The sequence below is a fragment of the Lontra canadensis genome, unplaced genomic scaffold, assembly GCF_010015895.1.
Source record: "Lontra canadensis isolate GAN:19392208 unplaced genomic scaffold, GSC_riverotter_1.0 scaffold13, whole genome shotgun sequence".
NCBI classification, from domain to species: domain Eukaryota; kingdom Metazoa; phylum Chordata; class Mammalia; order Carnivora; family Mustelidae; genus Lontra; species Lontra canadensis.
Window position 1 is genome coordinate 3,750,464 of NW_022631007.1, and position 22,945 is coordinate 3,773,408.

At 43.7% G+C, this 22,945-nt stretch overlaps 1 protein-coding gene across 1 annotated transcript in view; it reads left to right on the forward strand.

Moving 5' to 3' along the window:
* Positions 1–1,839: 1,839 nt before the first annotated feature.
* The window catches only part of SGPP2 (sphingosine-1-phosphate phosphatase 2), a 106,822-nt gene continuing 85,716 nt past the window's right edge, over positions 1,840–22,945 (forward strand). The window contains exon 1 of the mRNA XM_032857323.1: positions 1,840–2,058. Coding sequence (XP_032713214.1) covers positions 1,840–2,058 — 219 coding nt within the window. The remainder of the gene's footprint in view (positions 2,059–22,945) is intronic.

The following is a 22,945-nucleotide window of genomic DNA, read 5'->3' on the forward strand; positions in this document are numbered from 1 at the left end:
AGAAGGCTACGGCTATCTCACCATGTTGCCTTATAGAGCTTACTTAAAGATTTTTCACAATAGCCTTATAAGAAAAGAAGTGCAGATTATTATTATTTGATCACACAAAAAAACCAAGGCACACAGTGGCATCACAAGTCACAGGAAGCTGGAACCATTACTTGGTCCTCCAAGGAGACAAAGTACATTATCTTAATGCACAATTCTTTGGTCTTACGTTAAGCCATGCTCGCTTTGCTTCTTCTGTCTAATTGAAAGAAAGGAAAACTGAAGCATGAAATTTCAGAGATACACCACTCAGGTGTCTTCATGGGAGAACCTATTTCATTCGCACATAAAAAGAACGGGTCCTGCACTAGTCCAACTTTAGCTTTTAAAAACTAAAGGATAGGGTTTGGTCCCAGGGGCTGTAAATGACAGCAATGTGGGGGAGAGAAGCCTTCTGCCTCCAGGACAGGATATCTCCATGTGTCACACATCTGGGTTGTGACAGTAGCCCTGTGCTGCTTCTGTAAACTAAGTATCTCGCAAGTGTCATTGCTTTGTCACCTTGATCTTGCTCTCCATCAGGACTGGGAAGGAGAACAGAAACTAAGGCATGAGGGAGACCAAATCATCCTTGAAAGCTATATCCCAAAGACATCCTGATCCAAAAGGACAATTGGATAAACAGGAAAGTGGCAGGTGTTTTTTTGATAGTCATTTGTGCAACCAAATACTCAGTAGGCTTTGCATGGGCTGCCAGTAGCACAAAGCCTATGGCTGTCAACTGAGGACAGGACTAGAATTGCACTTCTGTTGCAGGCTGAGCAGCTCAGCCTAATTTGACTGTACCTCTCACTCCTTGTCAGGAAGTGCAGAGGCCCTCGTGGGAGAATCGCAGTTTCCTTTGCTCCTCTTCTGCAGAGATCCTTAAAGCAGGCAAGGGTGCGGTGAGATGTCCAATCCTCCTCCCCGCCCTTCACCTGGTTCGCTTGGGACCTAAAGGTCGTGAACGATCTTGTTGTGTCTCTTCAGTGCCCTTTCCTAATTAGAGGCAGAGCAGACAAAAAGTAGAAGGGAGGGGCAGCATCATCTTTCTCAATGCAGAATACTGAGAAAGAGTAGCGTTTCCTCCACACCCGTCTAAAAAGTGTTCACCAATTGCCCAATCACGAGAGCAAGCACCAAGGACTCAGGATGATTCAGGGCATACTTTCAACCTCCTCAGTTCTTGAGCAAGGTCGAGGAGGTCGGGCTTCCGGGGAGACGTTGCATCACAGTTTGGAAAAAACTTGGGAATCTTCCTTAGAGGACTCATTCTTCCAGGAAGCGGGCAAAGAAAGAGCGGAGTAGACGCCAGGGTGCCGGAAGCTGCAAAGAAATCCGACCTCACCTTGGGCTCAAGAGTGAAAGTGGGGTCACTCCGGGACCAGCCCGCGCATGGCAGGAAGGACTCCCGCAGGTCTCCGCGTGCTCGGCCGCTCCCCATTAGGTGGCACTTCTGCGCCAGCCCGAAGGGACCGGGGGCGCGGTGGCACAAAGAGAGGCGCGGTTTAGACACCTGTGCGCCTCCGCCCAGTTGCCAGCCGGCGGGACGCCAGGGACCGCCCGAGCCCTTCCGAGCCCGCGGGGAGGGCAAGGAGCGCGGACGTGCGCCGCGCAAGGTGGAGGCGGCCACCTGGGCGCCCGCGCGCGCGGGGCGGCGCTAGGACCCGAGCGGCGCACCTGTTGGCTGGCGCCCCGGGCCCCGCCCGCCCTCCGCCCCGAGTGCCCGGCCCGCCGAGAGCCCGAGCGGCGGGGACAGTGCGAGCCGAGGGCATCGGCGTGGCGGTGTTGGCGCGCGGCCCCGGGAGCACCATGGCCGAGCTGCTGCGGAGCCTTCAGGATTCCCAGCTCGTCGCCCGGTTCCAGCGCCGCTGCGGGCTCTTCCCGGCGCCGGATGAAGGCCCCCGCGAGAACGGCGCGGGCCCCGCGGAGGGTGCGCCGCGGGCGCGGGGGCTCGGGCAGCTCCCTGCGGCCAAAGGCAAGGGCGGCGGGGGGCCGGCCAACGGGCTGCGGAGAGTCGCGGCCCCGCAGGTAACCGCGGCCAGGTGTTCGCGGGGGGTGGGGGAGGGGACAGCCCGCGCCGCAGCCCGCGGACTTGAGGGTCCCGCGGACTCCGCTACGCGGGGACCGGCGAGCGCCATCCCCGGCGGCGACCCGGCTGCGGGTGCCGGGTATGGAGGGGAGTGGGGGCGGGGAGTCCAGTCACCAGGATGCCATCCCTTAGGCTGCCAAGTAGCACCCACGTCCGTTCAGACATCAGATGCACCAGGAGCTTTAGACACAGTCTAAAGACTTTCTCCTTTCAGGAGTGAAATTTATGTTGCTGAGCTTTCTCCCAAATGTGTAAGAGTTACGTAATTGAAAAGGGCGGGGGGGATGTCCTTGGCGTTTTCGCTAGAGGCTTCTCTGGGGAGAAATTCTGAGGACTCCCGCAGGATTCCTGAGTTTCCGCCCCATCCCCGCGCCCCCCCCCCCCCCCCCCCCCGATCCGCACTCAAGGGGTGTAGCAGGGCTCGCTGTGCCCTTCACTGTCCCGCATTTCCAGCTCTAAGGACAGAACTTCAGGTTTCAGTTGCGCCTGGAGAGATCTACAAACCGCACTCCTACCCTCACCGGGGCGAAAGCCCCATCCCCTTCCTGCCGAGTGGGTCTCTTGTGACTGGCAACAGATGCTGTCGAGAGAGAAGCTCATCGCGCTCCCCTCCAGGCTTTCAGAGTGTGCTTATACAACCCACTGCGGCTTTGGGGAGCCGGCGTGTGTTGTCATCGCGGTGCACAGAGACTCAAAGCAGGAGGGACCGAACAGGCTGCAGATGCTAGTGGGCCAGGGCTGCTGGCCTCCCCGGCGCGGGGAAGGCTGCCCGAATCGGCCCTGCCCCCCCGCAGAAGCTGCCCTCGCCCTGGGAGAGCTCACAGTGTGGCACTGGAGGAAGGAAGCAATGTATTGACGATTCCCACTCCTTGTGTTGGGGGCGGGGGTTGGGGAGGGATGAATTTATGTGTAGCTTTCCAGATTTCCTAACTGAGGAATGATGGAGACCTGGCTTCAGTGTGGGATGGCATATTGCGGGCATTGAATCAGAAAATTTATTTGAGAGAGTGAGGGTGGGGTGTGTGCTCCACTCCAGAGAAATCCTCTATAATGTTCTTTTTTTTTTTTTTTCAATTGTTCCTTCTCTGTCCCATATGACATCTGGTAACTTTTAGATGAGTTTGAGACCTGCCCTCACCCCTCCCGCTTTCCTCTTGCCTTGTCTTAAAAATGGGACAGAGTGAGGAGCTAAGAACCAGTCACATACCTGAAATGTGGCAGGGCGTCTTCTGTGCCCACACGTTTAACACACTTCTGTGTTAAACGTGTTTAACTTCTGTGCCCTTCTGTGCCCACACGTTTAACACACAGGGAGGGGCCCCAGCGCCTTTCTGATGCTCTCTCCCCACATTTCCCCTCTGTTTCTCCAATTCCGGAAGCTAAGCAGGGTGCATTTTCCCTCGAATGCTTTTCCAACTGTTTAAACATTACCTCAATTCTGGAAAAGGATCCTCCTGCCCTTTAAAAGCAAGATAAACCGATGTCTTGCAGAGAGGTGACCTCTATCTGTGACCCCAGCCACATAGCAGGGATCTCTCTCTTCCCCGTCCAATACACAACCTTTCTCACCATAGTCGGTGAAATACTGAGAGGAAGCTCAAGATTCACGGAGAGAAGTCATTGTATTGGTGTATGATGGGGGGAAAATAGCTCAGGAGAGCATTTGATACATGAGAGGTTAGTGAATGTTTTTTTATTTGTAAAGATCTTATTTACTTATTTGACAGACAGAGATCACAGGTAGGCAGAAAGGCAGGCAGAGAAAGAGGAAGGGAAGCAGGTCCCCACTGAGCAGAGAGCCCGATGCGGGGGCTGGATCCCAGAATCCTGGGATTACAACCTGAGCCAAAGGCAGAGGCTTTAACCCACTGAGCCACCCAGGCGCCCCTAGTGAATGTTTTTAAAGGTGGGTCTTTTTTAAAGCTGTTTTCAGGTGACTTGGGGAGATTAATATTTTGCAAATATAGAGAGGGTTCAATAGGAAAAGATTGTATACCTGTCCTAGATCCTTAATAGGACTCTAAGGGGACAATTGGAAAACTTCTCTCCAACAAGCTATTCTTCCCTGTGGCCTTTGGCCTCTGCCCAACCTGTGGCAGGCCTGAGCTGCCTCTCGTTTCTCCAAATAACCCCACTCATCCTTCAGTTTCAAAGGTCAGTTCTTCAAGAGACTCTTTTGCTCACCTTTGAGTCTCCCCATTTTAGAGGTTCTCTTTGTTTCTGGTGATTCTTCATTGCAGCATTTATCACATTATGTAAATATGCCTTTGAGGGCGGTGGTACCTGATTATCGTCAGTCTTCTCCAGTGAGTGAAAAGCTCTGAGAATGCAGGAAACTTGCCTGGTGTGCTCATTATTTTCTTCACATGGGAGCTTGGTGAATTTTGGGAATAAATGAGTGCAGACTATAATATAAAATCTGCCCTATAAAAGCAAGATAAGCAGATTTCTTGCAAAGACTCATCTTGCTGCTTCAGCAAGTAGCATGGTAGGGGTTTCCCCCTTCACATCCCAAACATGACTTCACTCACTATAGATCATGAAAAAGAGAGAGCTAAAAATTCAAAATAAGAGATTAAAGATTTTTTTAAATTGAAGAGTAACTATGGAAAATCAAGTGTTTTCCGCATAGCCTAGAAATCAGGAAGCACATGGACACTGCTTTAAGACCCTCCTAACAGTAGAGAAATGTTTTCTTCATTTGGGTGACTTCAGAATACAACATATCTAATTTTTCTCACCTTGCACATTTGCTGTATTTATTTTAATCCTTAAAACAGGACAAATGCAGAAACGATTAACGACTTCCGGGACCAATTCTCACGTAACACCACGCACTGCTAAGTTAAAGATTAACTACATCCTTCACAAACCAGGGCTGGGCTGGGATTGCACAAAGCTGTCATTGAATAAGCCGGAGTGGACCTCACAGACTGCTCAGTAGTCATGCCTTTCACAGACAGATCTGAGTCCTGAAGGGTTAAAGGCTTTGTTGAGGACTTCCCAGACTTTCACACAAGCAGGTCTTTTGATGCTCAGGTCTAAACTGCTCTCTACTGTGCACCTTCCAGGGTTTCATTTTATCTGTCTCACTGCGAAGGTGTGAGGTGTTGGGGCTGGCTGGGAGCTGGGCAGAATTTGGGTGGAAAGGGAACATGTTGCTTTCAGAGTGCAAGGATAACTGGCTTGCAAGGGTAACCATAGGAGGACATTCCTGGCAGTAGCCAAGATCAAGAGGCAGGGATCCTGGGACCGAGGAGGAGGGCAAAGTTCTGGTTAGAATACTGTTTATTTGTTCTGGGGTAAATCCAGCCTCGGATAGAATGGTATTTTGATTTTTATCATCTTTGCTTGCTCAACATAGTTGCATTAAGACAGACTTTGCAGAGCCTTTCCCTATCATTACATTAGACTGGAGTGATCTTTCCAAATTGTACTGTGTTCCATAAATACCTTTTGATAACTATTTTTTCAGGCATAGATCTACAGTCGGGTTGAGGTATTTAGAGAAGTCCTTGCATCCCTATTTTGAAATATTTGGGGACCCCCAGGTCTGTCAATCTACAAAAAGCCACCCTTCCTTTGTTGGCTTGCTCCAGTAAAAAGAACCATCTTTGCAGTCAGGAGACCTAGATCTGGCTCCGCCTTCACGTCACCTTGAACTTCTCTGCGTCTCATCTGTAGAATGGGCAGAGTGGAATAGAACCATGGGTTTCCACCTGCGGCTGCATAATATAGTCAGTTAGAGGAACTTTGAAAACACAACAAACCAGTGTCCAGGGTCCAGGTGAGAAGTGGGGTCTGGAGAAACGGCAGACAGAGGTGGGAAGCTCCCTTCTCCTGGGACCCACCACACTTAGTGTGTTCAGGATGAGAATGGTGGTACTGGAGGCAGCGGTCATGGCCACTGGGACATTTTGGCTTATGACTCCACTGGCCAACAGGCTGAAGTTTTGATTTTCTTTGATGTTCAGGTTTGAAATGGTAAAATAAGCCATTTTGAAAAGGTACTTTTGATCTTTTTTTTTTCTAGTTACAGATATTGTTCAGATGAGAAAACTTGGAAAAAGACAAAAAATTAAATTCATGGCCATTATACCACTGCCCAAAGGTAATCATGCAGTAAATGTTCAACCTGATTTTTAGGGGCTGTATGCTACTCTATAGCATAGATAAACTATAATCTAGTTGGCCTATTGCTGGGCTTTTAGTTTTTTTTCCAGTTTTTGCATTAAAAATAACAACATCTTTATATAAGTATCTTTCCATATATCTTGATTGTCTCTTTTAATTGAGATGTAATTAACACATAATATTGTATTAGTTATTGGTGTACAACATAATGATTCAATATTTGTAAATACTGTATTATGAAATGATCTCAGTAAGTCTAGTTAATATCCATCACCACCCATAATTACAGTTTTTCCTTCTTGTGATGAGAACTTTTTTGTTAAAAGATTTTACTTATTTATTTTAAAGAATGAGAGAGAGAGAGAGTATGTGTGTGTGTGCACGCAACCCAGGGGAGGGACCGAGGGGGAGAGGGAGGGAGAGTATCTCAAGCAGACTCCGAGCTGAGCGTGGAGCCCTTCGAGGAGCTTGATCTCAAGACCCTGAAGTCATGACCTGGGCCAAAACCAACAGTCAGGAGCTTAGCCACCTGAGCCACCCAGGCACCCCATGATGAGAACTTTTAAGATCTACCCTCTTAGCAACTTTCAAATATACATTATTAACTGTAGTTGCCGTGCCGTATGTTACACCCACATGACTTATTTATTTTGTAACTTTACGGGTGTATTTTGTCACCACCTTTACCCATTTCACCAACTCCCGCCCCCAGCGCCTCGGGCAACCACCAATCTCTTCTCTTCATCTATGAGTGCAGGTTTTTTGTTTGTTTTATATTCCACATATACATGAGATCATACCATATTTGTTTTTCTCTGACTTATTTTACTTAGCATAATGTCCTCAAGTTCCACCACCTATATTCTCACAAATGGCGAGATTTCCTTCTTTTTTATGGTGAATATTAGTGTGTGTGTGTGTGTGTGTGTGTGTGTGTGGTGTGTGTGGTGTGTGTGGTGTGTATGTGGTGTGTGTGTGTGTGGTGTGTGTGGTGTGTGTGTGTGTGGAGTGTATGTGGGGTATGTGTGTGTGTGGTGTGTTTGGTGTGTGTGTGGTGTGTGTGTGTGTGTGTGTGTGGCATATTTTCTTTATTCATTCATCCATAGATACTAGAGTTGTTTCCATATCTTGGCTGTTGAAAATAATGCTGAAATGAACATGGGGGGTGCAGATATCTTTTCAAGTTAATGTTTTCTTTTTCTTCAGAGAAGTACTCAGAAATGGAATTGCTAGATCATATGGTATTTCTATTTTTAATCTTTAAAAAGATTTTATTTTCTTTTATTTTTAAGATATTCATTTATGAGAAAAAGAGCAGGGGGGAGGGGCAGAGGGAAAGGGAGAGAGAGAATCCCAAGAAGACACCCTGGTGAGCACAGAACTCCATGTGGGGCCCAATTCCATGACCCCAAGATCATGACCTGAACCAAAATCAAGAGTCAGACACTTAACTGACTGAGGCACCCAGGTGCCCCTCAAGGTTCTATTTTTAAGTAATTTTGACACCCAACATAGGACTTGAACTCATAATCCCGAGATCAAGAGTTGCATGATCTTCTTACTGAGCCAACCAGGCACCCCTATTTTTAGTTTTTTGAGTAACCTCCATGTTGTTTCCATAGTGACAACTTATATTCTCTCCAACAGCACACAAGGATTCCCCTTACTCCACATCCTTGCCAACACTTGTTGTTTTTTGCCTTTTGGATCATAACCCTTCTAACAGGTGTGAGGGGATATGTCATCATCATTTTGATTTGCATTTCCCTGATGCTGAATGATGTTGCACATCTTTTTGTGTGTCTGTTGGCCATCTGAATGTTTTCTTTGGAAAAATGTCTATTCGGATCCTCTGCCCATTTTAATGGGATTTTTGAAAAACAATTCCACTTATCACTTATATGATTTGCCAATATTTTCTCCCATGTGGTAGATTGCCTTTTCATTTCATTAATGTTTTCCTTTGCGGTGCAGCAGTTTTTTAATTTGATGTAGTCGCACTTGTTTATTTTTGCTTTCGTTGCCTTTGCTTTGGGTGTCAAATCAAAAACATCATTGCCAAGACTGATTTCAGTCTTTGATTGTCTTTTTAATTTAAATTTCCAGCCATGGGACTGCTGGGTAGAAATACACGTATTACGGCCTTCACCACTAAGCTGTCTGCAGAACAGGGATACTAGGTTATGTAACTGTGAGTGCAGGTTTTCCCAGCCCCTCACCACTAGTAGGTACTAACACCCTCTTTAATCTTTGGTGAAAATAGACCAGCCCTGCATCTTTTTTTTTTTTTAAGATTTTACTTATTTAATAAAAAATAAGAGTCTGTGACAGCAGGGGGAGGGGCAGAAGGAGAGGGAGAGAGAGAATTTCAAGCAGACTCTGCCCTGAGCGTGGAGCCAAGTGTGGGGCTCAATCCCACAACCCTGAGATCAGATGCTTAACCAACTGAGCCACCCAGGCACTCCAATAAGCCACTTTCGCTTTTATCTCATATTATCTTCCTTTATTTCCAACCAACATTTCCTTTTTTTTTTTTTTAATTTAAATTTTAGTTAGTTAATATATAATGCAATATTGGTTTCTGGAGTAGAAATCAGTGATTCATTACTTACATGTAAAACCCAGAGCTCATCACTTAACAAGCGCCCTCCTTCCTCCTCATCACCCATCTAGCCCCTTCTCCACCCACCTCCCTCCAGCCACCCTCAGTTTGTTCTCTATGTTAAGAGACTTCTATGGTTTTTTTCCCTCTTTCCATTTTTTCTTTTTCCCCTTCCCATATGTGCATCTGCTTTCTCTCCTAAATTCCACATATAAGTGAGATCATATGCCAGCCAACATTTCTTAATCAGCTACTCTGATTATCTTGGATTGTCCTCATCCTTAAAGGTTCAAAGATAAATAAGATCTAATTCCTGTCCTAGGAAAGCCACAAAGAAAATGACACAATGTAAAGAATACAAGAATAGAATATGTAGGCTCATAATAATATTAGGATATGAAGCTAATAATAATAATAATAATGATAGGCTGATAATAATACTAGGATAAGTTTGTGGCCAGGGAGACAATAGCAGGAGTAGCTCACCATCCCTGGAGGAGCTCATCAAGTCTTGAGTGGGGACTAAAAGAGCAATAAGAGTCAAACAGATGAAAATGTGAAAATCTCAGGGCACTTGGGTCCTCAGTCCAGGGTCTGGCTCCTTGCTCAGCCGGAAGTCTGCTGGAGAGTCTTCCTCTCGCCCTTTCTCTCTGCCCCTTCCCCTGCTCACATGTGCACTTTCTCTCTTTAATAAATAAATCAATCTTTAATCTTTCTTTACCTAGGAATCTTAAGTGATAAAACATAAAGGCACATTGCCATTTTTGCTGAAGAGTGAAACATTGAGCCTGGGTAGAGTAAGATTCCCAGCAGGAAACAGATTAAGAGGTAATTGAGCCCTTAAAAATGGTTAAAATGGCAAATTTGGGGATGTCTGGATGGCTCACTCGGTTAAGCAGCTGCCTTCAGCTTGGTTCGTGATCCCAAGGTCCTGGGATTCAGTCCCTCATTGGGCTCCCTGCTCAGAGGGGAGCCTGCTTCTCCCTCTCCCTTCTGCTCCCCCTGCTTGTGCTGTCTCTCTCTGACAAATAAATAAAATCTTTTAAATAAATAAATACATGGCAAATTTTATGTTTTGCATATTTTACCTCAAAAAAGAAAGAAAGGAGAAAGAAAAAAAGAAAGAAAAGAAAAGAAAAGAAAAGAGAAAGGAAAAGAAAAGAAAAGAAAGAAAATATCCATAAGTTCTACTTTAGGGAGGAGAAAAAATAACGTCCTTCTCCTTAAGTGTGGGCCACAGAGGAGTCATTTTATAGTACAGACTCTGGCAGACACCCCCTCAGCCAGGTCATCACAGTTAACGTCAACAGTGTAAGCCACAGTGATTCTGTGTGCTCTTGACGCGTGTCGAAATTATGTACTCTTGATACATATTGACCGTGGCACTTCACCGGGGTGGTCTTGTTTAAAACCCACACCCTCAGCCTAATCACAAGAAAGGCACCAGACAAATCCTAGTTGAGGGGCATCCTGAGAAATACCTGGCCTATACTCTTCAAAGTTGCCAGGGCCGTAAATAACTAGGAAAGTCTGACAAATGTCACAGCCAGGAGTAGTCCAAGAAGACATGACAGCTAAAGGTCATTGTGATATCCTGGATGGGACCCTGGAATAGATAAAAAAGGATGTTAAGTAAAAACTAAGGAAGTCTGAATAAAGTATGGAATTTAATTAAAATGCATCGATAAATTTTTCTGCAAATTGAAAACTGTATTAAAAACTAGGGGCACCTGGGTGGCTCAGTGGGTTAAAGCCTCTGCCTTCGGCTCAGGTCATGATCCCAGGGTCCTGGAATCAGGACCCAAGGTCCTCTCTGCTCAGCAGGGAGCCAGCTTCCCCCACTCTCTCTGTCTCTGCCTGCCTCTCTGCCCACTTGTGATCTCTGTCTATCAAATAAATAAAATCTTAAAAAAATATATAGTCTAGGGCCACCTAGGTGGCTCAGTCATTTAAGTGTCTGCGTTCGGTTCAGGGTTTGATTCCAAGGTCCTGGGATCAAGTCCCACTTCAGGCTCCCTGCTTGCAGGGAGCCTGCTTCTCTGTCTCCCCGACCCCTGCTCATGCTCTCTCTCACTGCCTCTCTCTCTCTCAAATAAATAAAATCTTTAAAAATAAATAAATAAAATAAATTTAAATAAAATTTAAAATAAAAATTTAAAATTTAAATACAATTTTAAAAGTCTTTAGATTTTTCCAAAAGGAGGTAGGTAATTGAAGGGAATTCAAAGATGGGATCATTTACAAAGTTGTAGGTGGTGTTGGAAAAACCAACAAGGAAGGGTTAGCATCTAGGAGCAGATGACGGTCAGTCTAAAGTGGCAAGAGGAGAAGATTGGTTCTGGTAAGGCCAGCCCCAGTGAGCAATTAGCTGTCAAAGAGAGACCCCTGACAGGAGCTGCCTTTTGTAGAGAAACAGCCACAGCCGGTCTGGAGGAGTAGAGGAACTCTACCTCCACGTCATTCTCCACATACCCGCTCCTATGCTGCCAGTGCCTTCCTTGGGCCAAATTCAATTAGAAGCCAGGGAGACTGGGAGCCTGCCCATGGCCCCACACGAAGGTCAGCCTCCGTGGAGAAGGGTATAGGGTGGACCCAGAAGGACAAATGGAAAGTATCCAGCCCGGGCAGCATAAAGAAACTGGGATGGTTATACCAGCTGAAGTTTGGGGCTCGAGCCAGAGTTTTAGGCTGGAGCCTGAACGTTGCCTCCTGCAGAATTTGGTCTTCATCCTGTAAACAGGGGGATGGCAAATCAATTCCATGCCATGTGTCAAATCAGAATTAGTGATGGAGCATCGTTGTAAGAAAGGTTCTTGGGGTGTCACTGTGCTCCATCGCAAAGAGTGTGGGATTGAATGGCGATGTCTTTGCGGGGTATGGGGGGAGGCTGGTGCTGAAGCATTTAAGAAATGGCGATGTTCTGGGCACCTGGGTGGCTCAGTGGGTTAAGCCTCTGCCTTTGGCTCAGGTCATGATCCCAGGGTTCTGGGATCCAGCCCTGCATAGGGCTTTCTGCTCAGCAGGGAGCCTGCTTCCCCCTCCTGTGTCTCTGCCTGCCTCTCTGCCCACTTGTGATCTCTGTCTGTCAAATAAATAAAATCTTAAAAAAAAAAAAAAAAGAAAGAAAGGGTGATGTTCTGTTCCAACAGCAGCGGACATGGTGCTAACATGAAATCAAGCCTTAATATCTGTGTGGATTCCTTCGTGATACCCTTGAGTGGCACCTTCACCCACGAACTCTTAGGAGGAAAGAGACCACTAATGGTTTCTTAAGACATGGGTTTGTCTTGTTAATCTTACAGATAAAACAGTAATTTTGTAACGAAAATGGTTTTATTCAGGAAGAGCAAAGAATTGCAATTTGGGACAAGGAAACTCCAGCAAAACCAAACTACAACAAAACAGAGGAGAGGAACACTCTTTTACAGAGTGAAGAAGGGGGTTGGGAAGGCTGTTAGAAACAAAAAGTCCACTGGCATAAACGAGAAGTTTGAAGTATAGTGGCTTTTCATTGGCTGAGTTGTGACAGCTCTCATTGGCTGGGCTGTTGCTTGGCCAGGAGAAAACCTTTCTTCCTCTTGCTGGGGTGGTCTGGACTTGCAGGTTGGTTTTGGGTTGCATCTGCAATTGGCTGAAGAGTGGTAGGGTATGAGAGCTCCCCCTGCGGGCCGCTGGTTCCATTCCAAAGGAGGTTTCCTTTCACCAATTTTCATACCATAGTTTGGGACAATGGGACCTATCCTGGGACCCCATCATTATGGCTCCAAGCTGATTGGATTGGGGAGCAGCCCTCTACTCTCATTGGAAGCCTTCTATAGGCTGTTCAACATCTGATGACCGTGGCCTGAGGTGAGGACCTCACCCAAGTGGGACACTGCCTAGGGGAAAGTGACTGATGGCACCAATCGCATTGTGCCCTGGGGGAGTCTGAATGCAGGACCCACAAATAGGGACGGAAATGGTGGAGCGGTGGTGAGTTTCAGAGAGAGAAAAGAGGCCACAGGCAGAACCCTTCAGACAGAGAAAGCAGTAGGAAAGTAGAAGCTCACAGTATCGAGGAGAGAAGCAACCCCACGGCCATGGTAAGAAGTCGAAGAAAAAATTCCCAAAAGGAGAAAGAAGCTCCATCTTGAGTGTGGTTGGCTCCACTTCGGAGGGCAGGTGCTGGAGGCACTGTTGGCCTTCGGGATGGAACAGCTGGGGGCGGAGGGGGGTGGTGCCCAGGGATGGTGACTGGCTGTACGGCCTCTGAGCACATCTCGTTGCTTCCTGAGAAATCACGGAACAGACTCCTCTCCCTGGAAGAGGCCTGGGTGGGTCTTTCCTTATGAGCAGTTTGTGCTAGTCCCCTGCTGCTTTGAGGGCGTGCCTATAACTGTGATCAGATCATGAGTTTTATCACTTTTGTGTAGTTGGGAATGGGGACAGGTAGGTAGTGGCAGGGGTTAGATCCCTCTTTCTCCTGTGCACCCCCAGGGCCAAACATGGCAGCTACTTAATACCACCTGTTGAACGAAGCAAGGCTGTGCTAAACTCAACTGTTTCTTTCTTGGCAGAAATAAAATCACCTGCTCTCTCCTGTCACAACCGAGGTCATTTTATCCCTGACGACTTTACCTGGCCATGTGTTCTTTTAGCCTAACTTTTTGTTGTTGTTGTTGTTGTTTTGTTTTTGTTTTTGTGTTGGCTCCTTCCTTTTAGTCTGGGAAACTGATGAAGGGTTTTGATTAATGAATAACTTTTTTATGAGTTTGCTTTCTTCATTTGGACACTGTGAAGGGAGTTTGGAGATGGCTAGAAGGTCATGAGGGTGAAACAGACACCTGTCAACTTTTAAAAAATGTGATTAAGCAACTATGTTTAGGAAAGCTGTTGACAGCAAGCCTTGTTTAATTCTAATTATCTTGACTTATAATTAAGATGTCAACATTTTTAAATTTAAAAAAAAGCACTTGCACGTCTGTTGTTACAGTTTTTGTTAATTATTTAATCCTCTGTTTTCCTGATAAGAATTATGTCTCCAACAAAGGCATTCTTCCATTTTGTTTGGCACAGAATTTTCCTGGGAGAAAATACTGTCACGGTTTCCTGGCAACACGTTTTGAGTGTTTCTGTGTTAGAAATCTATGAAAATGCTAAAATCGGGGGCATCCACTGGCCTTTATTATCTGCTTGCCTGGTGAGATACGCGGCACATAGAAAGAAAATGAGATATTGAAAAATCCAGTGGAGACCGCGTGACCCATGTTTTTCTCTCCTCACTCCTGCTTCCAACACAGTATGAACTAATTAGCCAAGTGTTTTAAAAATCAAAGCAAGCAATCCTTAAATGCAAGCCCGGGTGGCTGGAAGGAGAAGGAAATAACCACCTGAGATCTTGAAAGAAGGGCTGAAAAGGGAGTCATGGTTTCCTTGAACCATTTTGAGTAATTGCCTGAAGGCCCCCAAATGCTCACTGGCATTTTTATACCCATTTGTTTAATAAAACAAAACAAACCATCAGATTTATTCTTGCTTCTGTGAATGCTGTTTATTTGGTATGCATGCCTGCTGGAGAAATGCCCTCTCAATTATGTTTTGATTTTTCTAACTGGCAAAATCTTTGTTCCCATAGGGTTTTATGGGAAACAGCCCACCAAAGCAAGGGCTCCTATGGGTAGGAGGGAGAGGGAATGGTGGTGAATAAGAAGGTTCCTTTGGGGGGCGCCTGGGTGGCTCAGTGGGTTAAGCCTCTGCCTTTAGCTCAGGTCATGGTCTCATGGTCTCAGGGTCCTGGGATCGAGCCCCGCATCGGGCTTTATGCTCAGCAGGGAGCCTGCTTCCCCCTCTCTCTCTGCCTGCTTCTATGCCTACTTGTGATCTCTCTCTCTTTGTCAAATAAATAAATAAAATCTTAAAAAAAAAAAAAAGAAGTTTCCTTGGGTAAAATATTGGGAGCTGAGAAGCCAGGATTTAATTGGTGGAGAAGGGACTTAGGTAAACATGATAACATTTTTCTGAAGTTAAAAAAAATCGCCCGTTCCTGAAAGGTGATTTACAAAGTGGCCATGAAATATACATCAAAGATTTTGTTAAAGACATGACAAGTGAAAAGTGGCTCTGTTAGAAGTTGGGTTTTGTGGGGTTTTTTTACCCCTACGTTCTGAATTTTGATCTTTTGATGATTTTCGGGTAGGAAGACATTAAATATTTTGAAATTAATTTTTGTACTTTTAAACTCCTTTTTTAAGGAATTTTTCTACTCTCTCTCTCTTTTTATTTTTTTTTAAGATTTTACTTATTTTTTGAGAAAGAGAGAGTGAGAACTAAAGGGAGAAGCAGATCCCTGCTGAGCAGGGAGCCCAGTGCGGGACTCCATCCCAGGACCCTGAGATCATGACTTGAGCTGAAGGCAGATTACTTGAGCTGAAGGCGAGACGCTTAACTGGCTGTACTACCCAGGCATTCTTAAGTATTATTTCAGAAATATTTTAGTTTTGACTTTTTTGGATGTGATTTCTGATTTTTGAAAATCTGCAAAAACACTATGAAAAAATTCCTATGTGCTCTTGACCCATGTTTCCTAATGTTAGCATCATATATAGCCACAGCACAGAAAATAGTGTGCAGTCTGTGGACTTTGTTCCATTCTGGAAATTCTTCAGTATTTCTTTGCATTTCCTCACCTTGACTTCTAAAGAGTTCAGACCACTTTGTATAATGTCATTTTGATTTGTTCAATGTTTCCTCATGATGACACTTAGATTCTGTATTTTGTGTGGGGTGGAGGTGAGGAACACTATAGGCAAGATATTGTATTCTTAGTGCATCATATTAAGAGGCACAAAATGCTGATTTATTCCATCACCAGTGATTTTAACTTCAAACACCTTTAAAAGTGTGTTAAGTGGTTTCTTCCGGGTAAATGTTTTTCTCTTTACAATTAAGAAATAGGCTGTAGGGTTCCTGGGTGTCTCAATCAGTTAAGCTCAGGTCATGATCCCAGGGTCCTGGAATCGAGTCCCATGTCGGGCTCCCTGATCAGTGAGGAGCCCGCTTCTGCCTCTCCCTCTGCCGCTCCCCCTGCTTGTGCTTACAAGCTCTCTCTCTCAAAGAAAAAAACCAAAATCTGTAAAAAATAAGTAAATAAATAAAAAGTATGCTGTAGACCAGTATTAAGACACATTGTAAATGTCTTGTTTCTTGGCATATTTTCATCATCCATGAATCTTGTCATCCATTGGTGACATTATCCTTTAAAATGTGATCAGCCAATTTGATAGCAGAATGAAAGCATCTCATTATTCTAATTTTGTATTGCTTTCATCTCTAATGAGGCTGAATATTTTTCTTCTATTTAGCAGATACTTGTATTAACCCTTTTTGTGAATGGTCTGGTCAGAGACTTTATTTTTTCCCCCACTGTGATTTTAGTGGAGGTGTTTTTCCTACTGATTTTGGATGGTCCTATTTTAGTTCATCCATCGTGCACCAAAATCTTCCACTATACATCGGTTAACATAAGCTCACAACCAGTAAGTGACTAATCCTTTCTTGTAAAGAGAAAACCTTTGGAGTCTGAGAAGGGAGTTACAGAGGAAGTAATAACTTCCCTCTAGTTATCTGTGGGCTTAGATAAGTTATGCTGGGTTTCCTTGTTCTTCTACCTGTTATTGCCAGGTCCAGAAAGCCCATCATTCCCATCCTGTGACATGCTTGTGATATTTCAGTAGCATTGGGCAAGGGTTGGGGGTTCTGAAAGGTTAGGGAAAGCCTGCATCCCTGACAGCTCTGAGCAGGGAAGGCAGTAGCTTAGAGGGTGTTACCCCCATATTATGATGGTGTGATAGTGAGGCAGGAAAAGAATTCATTTGGTTGTGCACTGCAGAGGGTGACAGACAATTCTGAGCTCTCCCAGCCTTGGCTGGTTCCCAAGGTGGCTTCTGGGCTGCTTTCTTGCTGTGCTGTTATTATACCACACGTGTCCTCAAAGAGAAGGAATGGATTACTATCCCCAACATTCATTCAGTAACGTATTTCTGATAACCATCACTTTTGGAAAGGAGGGACTAATGTCCATTGATCACTTAATTTTGCCTCCATCTAACCCCATCTAATGCCTCAGTCATATTTTTATCATCCGAAAAATTTTGACCCTGACAGAATTATCTGAATTTTTCTAAAATGTTGGGTTATAAATGGTCTAGCCTTGATTTCTTCATGTTTACCTCCCTAGTATCACTGCAGGGATAGAAATGGGACTTCCCACACTCATCCTGAGTACTTCCAGGGTTAGACAAGTATATCTGCGTAGATAATGGCCTTATTTATTTAAACTTTAAGAGTTTACATATTTAATCTTTAAAAGTTAGTACTAAATATACATTTACCTTGCAGTCCACAATTACACTCTTGGGAATTTATTCCAGAGATATGAAAACTTATTGACAAAAAAAACCTGTACATGATTGCTAATAGCTGCTTTGTTTGTAATAGCCAAAACCTAGAAATAAACAAAATCTCCCCACTAGATGAATGGCTAAATAAACTGTGGCACATCCATACCGTGGAATACCACTCAGCAGTAAAAAAGAATAGATTAAGGACACCTGGGTGGCTCATTTGGTTAAGCGTCTGCCTTCAGCTCAGGTCATGATCCTGGAGTCCTGCTATGGAGCCCTGTGTCAGGCGCCCTGCTCACTGGGGAGCCTGCTTCTCCCTCTCCCTCTGCTGCTTCCCATGCCTGTGCTCTCTCTCTCATTCTGTCAAATGAATAAATAAAATCTTAAAAAAAAAAAAAAGAATAGGTTATTGATATACCCAACAACTTGGATGGATCTCAAAAACTTTTTGCTGAGTGAAAATGCCAATCTCAAAAGATTACATGGTGTATAATTCCATTTATATACAATATTCTTAAAGTGACAAAATTATAAAGATGGAAGACAGATTAGTGGTTTTCAGGGGTTAAGAATGAGAGGATGACAATAATGGGGTTGTACAAGGGGGATCTTTCTGATAATAGGGCAGTTTTGTACCTTGATGGCAGTGGTGGTCACATGGGTCTAGGGAGTTTACACAGGTGTAGTAAAATGGAACAGAAATGTATATACACGTTGTCCCAATGCCAGATTCCTGGTGCTAATATTGCTATAATTATGTCATATGGAACCACTGGGAGAAAACAGGCGAAGGGGATATGGACATCTCTGCCCCTCCTTTGCAAATGCTTGTGAATCTACAGTTATTTCAAAATAATTTCTTTTTAAAAATTAATACTACTGCCTTCCAAAAATTGGTCCTGCCACCCTTCCCACGGCTTTTACTGAAGACGCTCTTTGTGCACCCCACAGGAAACACAAAGCAGAATTTAGGAGATTTTCCCGAGTTTGAGCCAGTCATGCTGCTAAATCTGTTTCCAGAGCTATAGGGCTGGGTTGTAACCCTGCCCTTGACCCTAGCTTCCTGACTGAGGAGAAACAGAGAAGTATTTGGGGGTCCCAAAGCACATCTATCCTTAACTTTATTTCAACTCATTTGCTTTATAGCTGCAGGATTTTTGCATTTAATATTTTTTGTTGTTTTTTGTTCTGGGAAGTCACTTCCAATGGGTGTTGCCAGTAGGTCAAGTTCACACATGGCATCTTCAGTCTCTCCTCCAATTATTTTTTCTCTCAATCTGTAAACGTGCTGAAAATGTTCAACCTCCTCTTTACACACCACAGAACATCTTTCAGCCGCAGTGTTCCTAGCAGCTACAAATCCTGCCTTTCTTGAACCATGAGCATCTCTAAAGAGTCATCTGAGGTCTGCCCTCCTTTATGCTTCCTCACCCATATTTTTCTGGTGCTGTAGCCTCAGCTGGTCCAGTAAAAACTACAGTGAAATCAAACCAGGAGAGACTGCTTAGTGGAATATATAATTTTTGAGGTTTCCTTTGGCCTTTTCTTTGAGAATAGCTAATTTTAAAATTAAAAATTGGAAAAGGGAAGTCCCTTCAAATATACATAAAAAGTAAAGCAGCTTCTTCTTTATTTCAACTGTTTTCCAAAGGGGCCATGGCTGAAGTTATGGCCAGGGGAGTTGAGTGGAAGCACAAACTCATATTTTAATGGCTGCCTTTTCTGGTTTCAAGGTTAACCACAAGGTCAACAAGCCATTCCCCAAGTAGTAAACCCATTGTGTCTGTTTGGTAGATGAATGCCCTTCTCCCACAGGTGGTTTTCATCACCTGAAAGTGTTTTCAAATATCCAACTGAAAAGGTTTTTTTTAACGGTGTTCTACAAAGGGAAAAACTAAATAATGACATCCAAAGGAGATCGTGAAAATAATTAAAATTCTGTATTTCATATTTCATATGAAATTCATAAAATTCCATATTCCATATTTCTAGACATGGAAATGCAAAAAAATAAAAAAGAACAAATTTTTAAAACAATATCTGTAATATAACCCAAATTTCAAAAACTACATAAGCTTATATTTGAATGTATTTTTGAAAAGGATCTGGAGTAATGAATCCAATGTTACCAGTGGTTCTTTCTGAGTATCTTTAAATATTTCTTCAATAACGCTTTTTATTTTGTTCATGCTTTTATTTTCTGCATTTTTTATATAATTAAAAGGTAGTGGTTTTATGTTTCGAGAGAATTAAACCATTTTTGTTTTACTGAAAAAAAAAATTTACCCTGAGGATGTTTTGTAGTTTTGAGGAATTTTCGTTGCTAAGGTTACTAAGGTTATTCTGCATAAAACTTTTTAAAAATTACCATGGGCATCTCTGCAACAAAGTTCCGAATATCAGCAGTTTTGCTTGTGTTCCTACCTTGAGGAGATATTTATTAAACCACTGGAAGTACTCCAAAGCTTTCTTAAATGAAACAAAATGGCTCCCCCCACCGTCTGTGTAAAGACCCCACGTGAAAGTACAGCACACCTTTTCCTATTCTGTCCAAACAGCCACATGAAATGCCTGAGCTTAAAACACATAGTGTCCTCTGCACTCATGGGAGTTTCTTCATGCACTGAAAGAGTTTGGCCCCGAAAAGATTTCTCCTCTCCTTGGCCAAAGTTGTCTTATTAGAGAGTCCAGGAAGTCTTGGGAAAAGCAGATGCTGCGGTTACAATTCCGGCCCCCTCTTCCCACCCCCCCAACTCCCACCCCCCTACATTCCACCCCCACCCCCCCACCCCACCTTCAGGCGATTTTTGGCAGGTAGTTTTTGTTGTTCCTTTAAAAGTTGTTTGGGAAGATCTCTTTTTATTGTCGTAGATCCAAACAGTTGTGAGTGATTTTAGTTCTTGAGTCACCAGCAGGCAATATCTTGGGCTTGCTCTGTGTTGCAACTTAGTTTCTCCTAATCTGATGACAGTGTTTAAAGTGATGGGACAACCCCTCCGCCCCCAAAATAGGATTCAGTGTAGGGTAGGGACATCACAGCCACCATTTTCCGTTGTTTGGTGTGGTTCTTAATTGAATAATATAATTTATCAGTTTTCATTTTTAAATAAAGCATAATTACTAATTTCAAAAACTAAATGAATGGATATTTTCTTTTTAAAAGTAACAAAATTCCTTACTTCCCTAAAGAAATGTAAAATAATTTTTACATAATATTAATTTTACTGTGATTTAAAAAGAAAAACAGTGTTTTTGTTTTTGTTTTTTTTAAAGATTTTATTTATTTATTCGACAGACAGAGATCACAAGTAGGCAGAGAGGCAGGTAGAGAGAGAGGAGGAAGCAGGCTCCCTGCTGAGCAGAGAGCCCGATGTGGATCTCGATGTTGGGCTCAATCCCAGGACTCTAGGAGCATGACCTGAGCCAAAGGCAAAGGCTTTAACCCACTGAGCCACCCAGGCGCCCCTACTGTAATTTTAATTTGAGTTATATTTAATCTGTGGGTTAATGTGGAGATAATTAACATCTTTATGATACAGAGTCTTCTAATCCCTGAACATGTTAGGACTTGCCGTTTACTTAAGTCTTTTTAAAATATCTTTCAGCAGAGTTTTATAATTATCTCCATTAAAATCTTCCACCTCTTTTGCTAGATTTATTCCTAGATACTTTATGTTTTTGTTACTATTAAAACAATCCTTTGAAATTGGTTTTCTGCTGCCGTGTTGGAATGCAGTCACATTTTGTGTATTTATTTCACAAACTTTCCAAATTTCTTTAATTCTAACAAATTGTCTCTCATTTCTTTGTGTTTGCTATGAAAACAGTCAAAAAGCATATTTTTTGTGTTTCTTTTCAATTTTTATTCCTTTCATTTCTTTATTTTTTTTTCTACTTTACTGCAGAGACAAGGACCTCCAGTATTATGTGGAGTAGAAGTGGTGATGGCCCACTTTCTTGTCTTGTTCTTGAGCATAAGGGAATGGTTTTAATATTTCACCTTTAAGTATTATATTTGATGTAGTGTTTCCCTCCCTGGTAGGGTTTGTTTGCCTAGTGATATATTCATGAATTATGGCTGAATTGTATTGACTCTTTTTTCTGTATCTAATGAGAGGATCATACGTGGGTTGTTTTGTTTTGTTTTGTTTGTTTTTTAAAGCTCCTTTAATCTTACAAAAGGTAAGTTAAAAGAGATTTTCTTTGTTGAACCAAACTTCTATTTATAGAATATACTGAGTCTTTGTCATGATATAATCAATAGCAAACATTTACTGCTTGTAGCCGCTATGATAAAAATACTATCTAATAGACTTTATAGTAGTGTATTTTAAAAGCCTTTTCCTCCAGCCCCCTTCTCTCACTTTTTTTTGGCTTTATTGGGTGATGTTTTTCGTAAGCACAGAAAAACACTGGACAACTTAATGATGCCGTTCATCTTCCTGTGTCTATGAACATTGGATATGCATCATAAAATTTGCTTAATTATGTGAAGATCCTTGAACATAAAAAATGAGTGTCCCTCGGCTAAGAATCCAAGCTGTCTTTTTAAAAAGTAGTTTCTTTTTGCAACGTGCTTCTGAATTAGTATTTGAACTCTGAAGTGTGTAGCGGTTTAGGAAACCACATTGGAAAGACGTGACGCGGGGGGCCCTTGGCTTCCTTCTCCCTCCGCGCCGCCACTGCTTGGGTAGCGCTCTGAACCATGAAGTCTCCACCCACGAGCTTGGCAGGATCCCTCAGAGTGGAGCCTGAGCGAACAACCCTGAATTCAGAGTGACCAAACATTGAATCACAGTATTGTGCCAAGGAATTGGCACATTTGCACGTAGGGACCTTTCTAAAACACCCACACTTCAAAGGAAAATGACCGTGTTTGGGCTTTCTCCCCTCGGAGTCACAGAATTAAAATTGAAAATATATCGTCCGCACGTCAGTTGTCTTGTGAGGTAGAAGTACCGCATCATGAAATCAAAGTATCTTTGGCTTTGCTCTGTGGATCTTTTTCTTTCTTTCATTTTAAAAAAAAATATCGGTTTACTTTATTACTGACAGAAAGGATGGATGAGGAGCCAGCAGAGAGGGAGGGAAGGAGCCCCAGTGATGTCTGGTCCTTCCTACTGTCCCTCCCACGGTGGTTCTGAGAGATCTGTGTTGGGCCAGGGCAGGATCAGGTGTCGCAGTAATTCTGTTGTTCTTAGGTTTCTCACCACTGGTTTTGGTTGTGTTAACTTGAGCTATGGGCTACAGGGATGTTGTTTGTGGCCAGCCCTTCATGGCTGCCAGGGCCCTGGTAAAAGGTCTGTATGTTCCGTGCCTGTGCAGTGCTTTGGTGGGAGGCAGTGTAGTAAATAGACCAAGATGGAACCTTGTTTCTTAGACTTCCAAACCACAACACTTTGGGCGTATGACGTGAGCTTTACCACCTTGCTCTCCTTATCTGTGAAATGGGGGAAATAATCACACAGACCTCCTAGCATTCTGAGATATGAATCAGGTCATCACTGGAAGTGCCCAGCATTCGTTGTGTCTGGCATCAAGACACTATCTGTCTACATCAGACGATAACTGTCTACACCACCAATGCTGCTACTCGTCCTAAAGACCCTACTGCGATTTCTTTCCAGCAGGTCTTCTGGAATAGATTTCCTCTCTTATGGTGGGGCAGGAGGAGTGTTGGACCACACAGGTCATCAAATCTACTTTTCG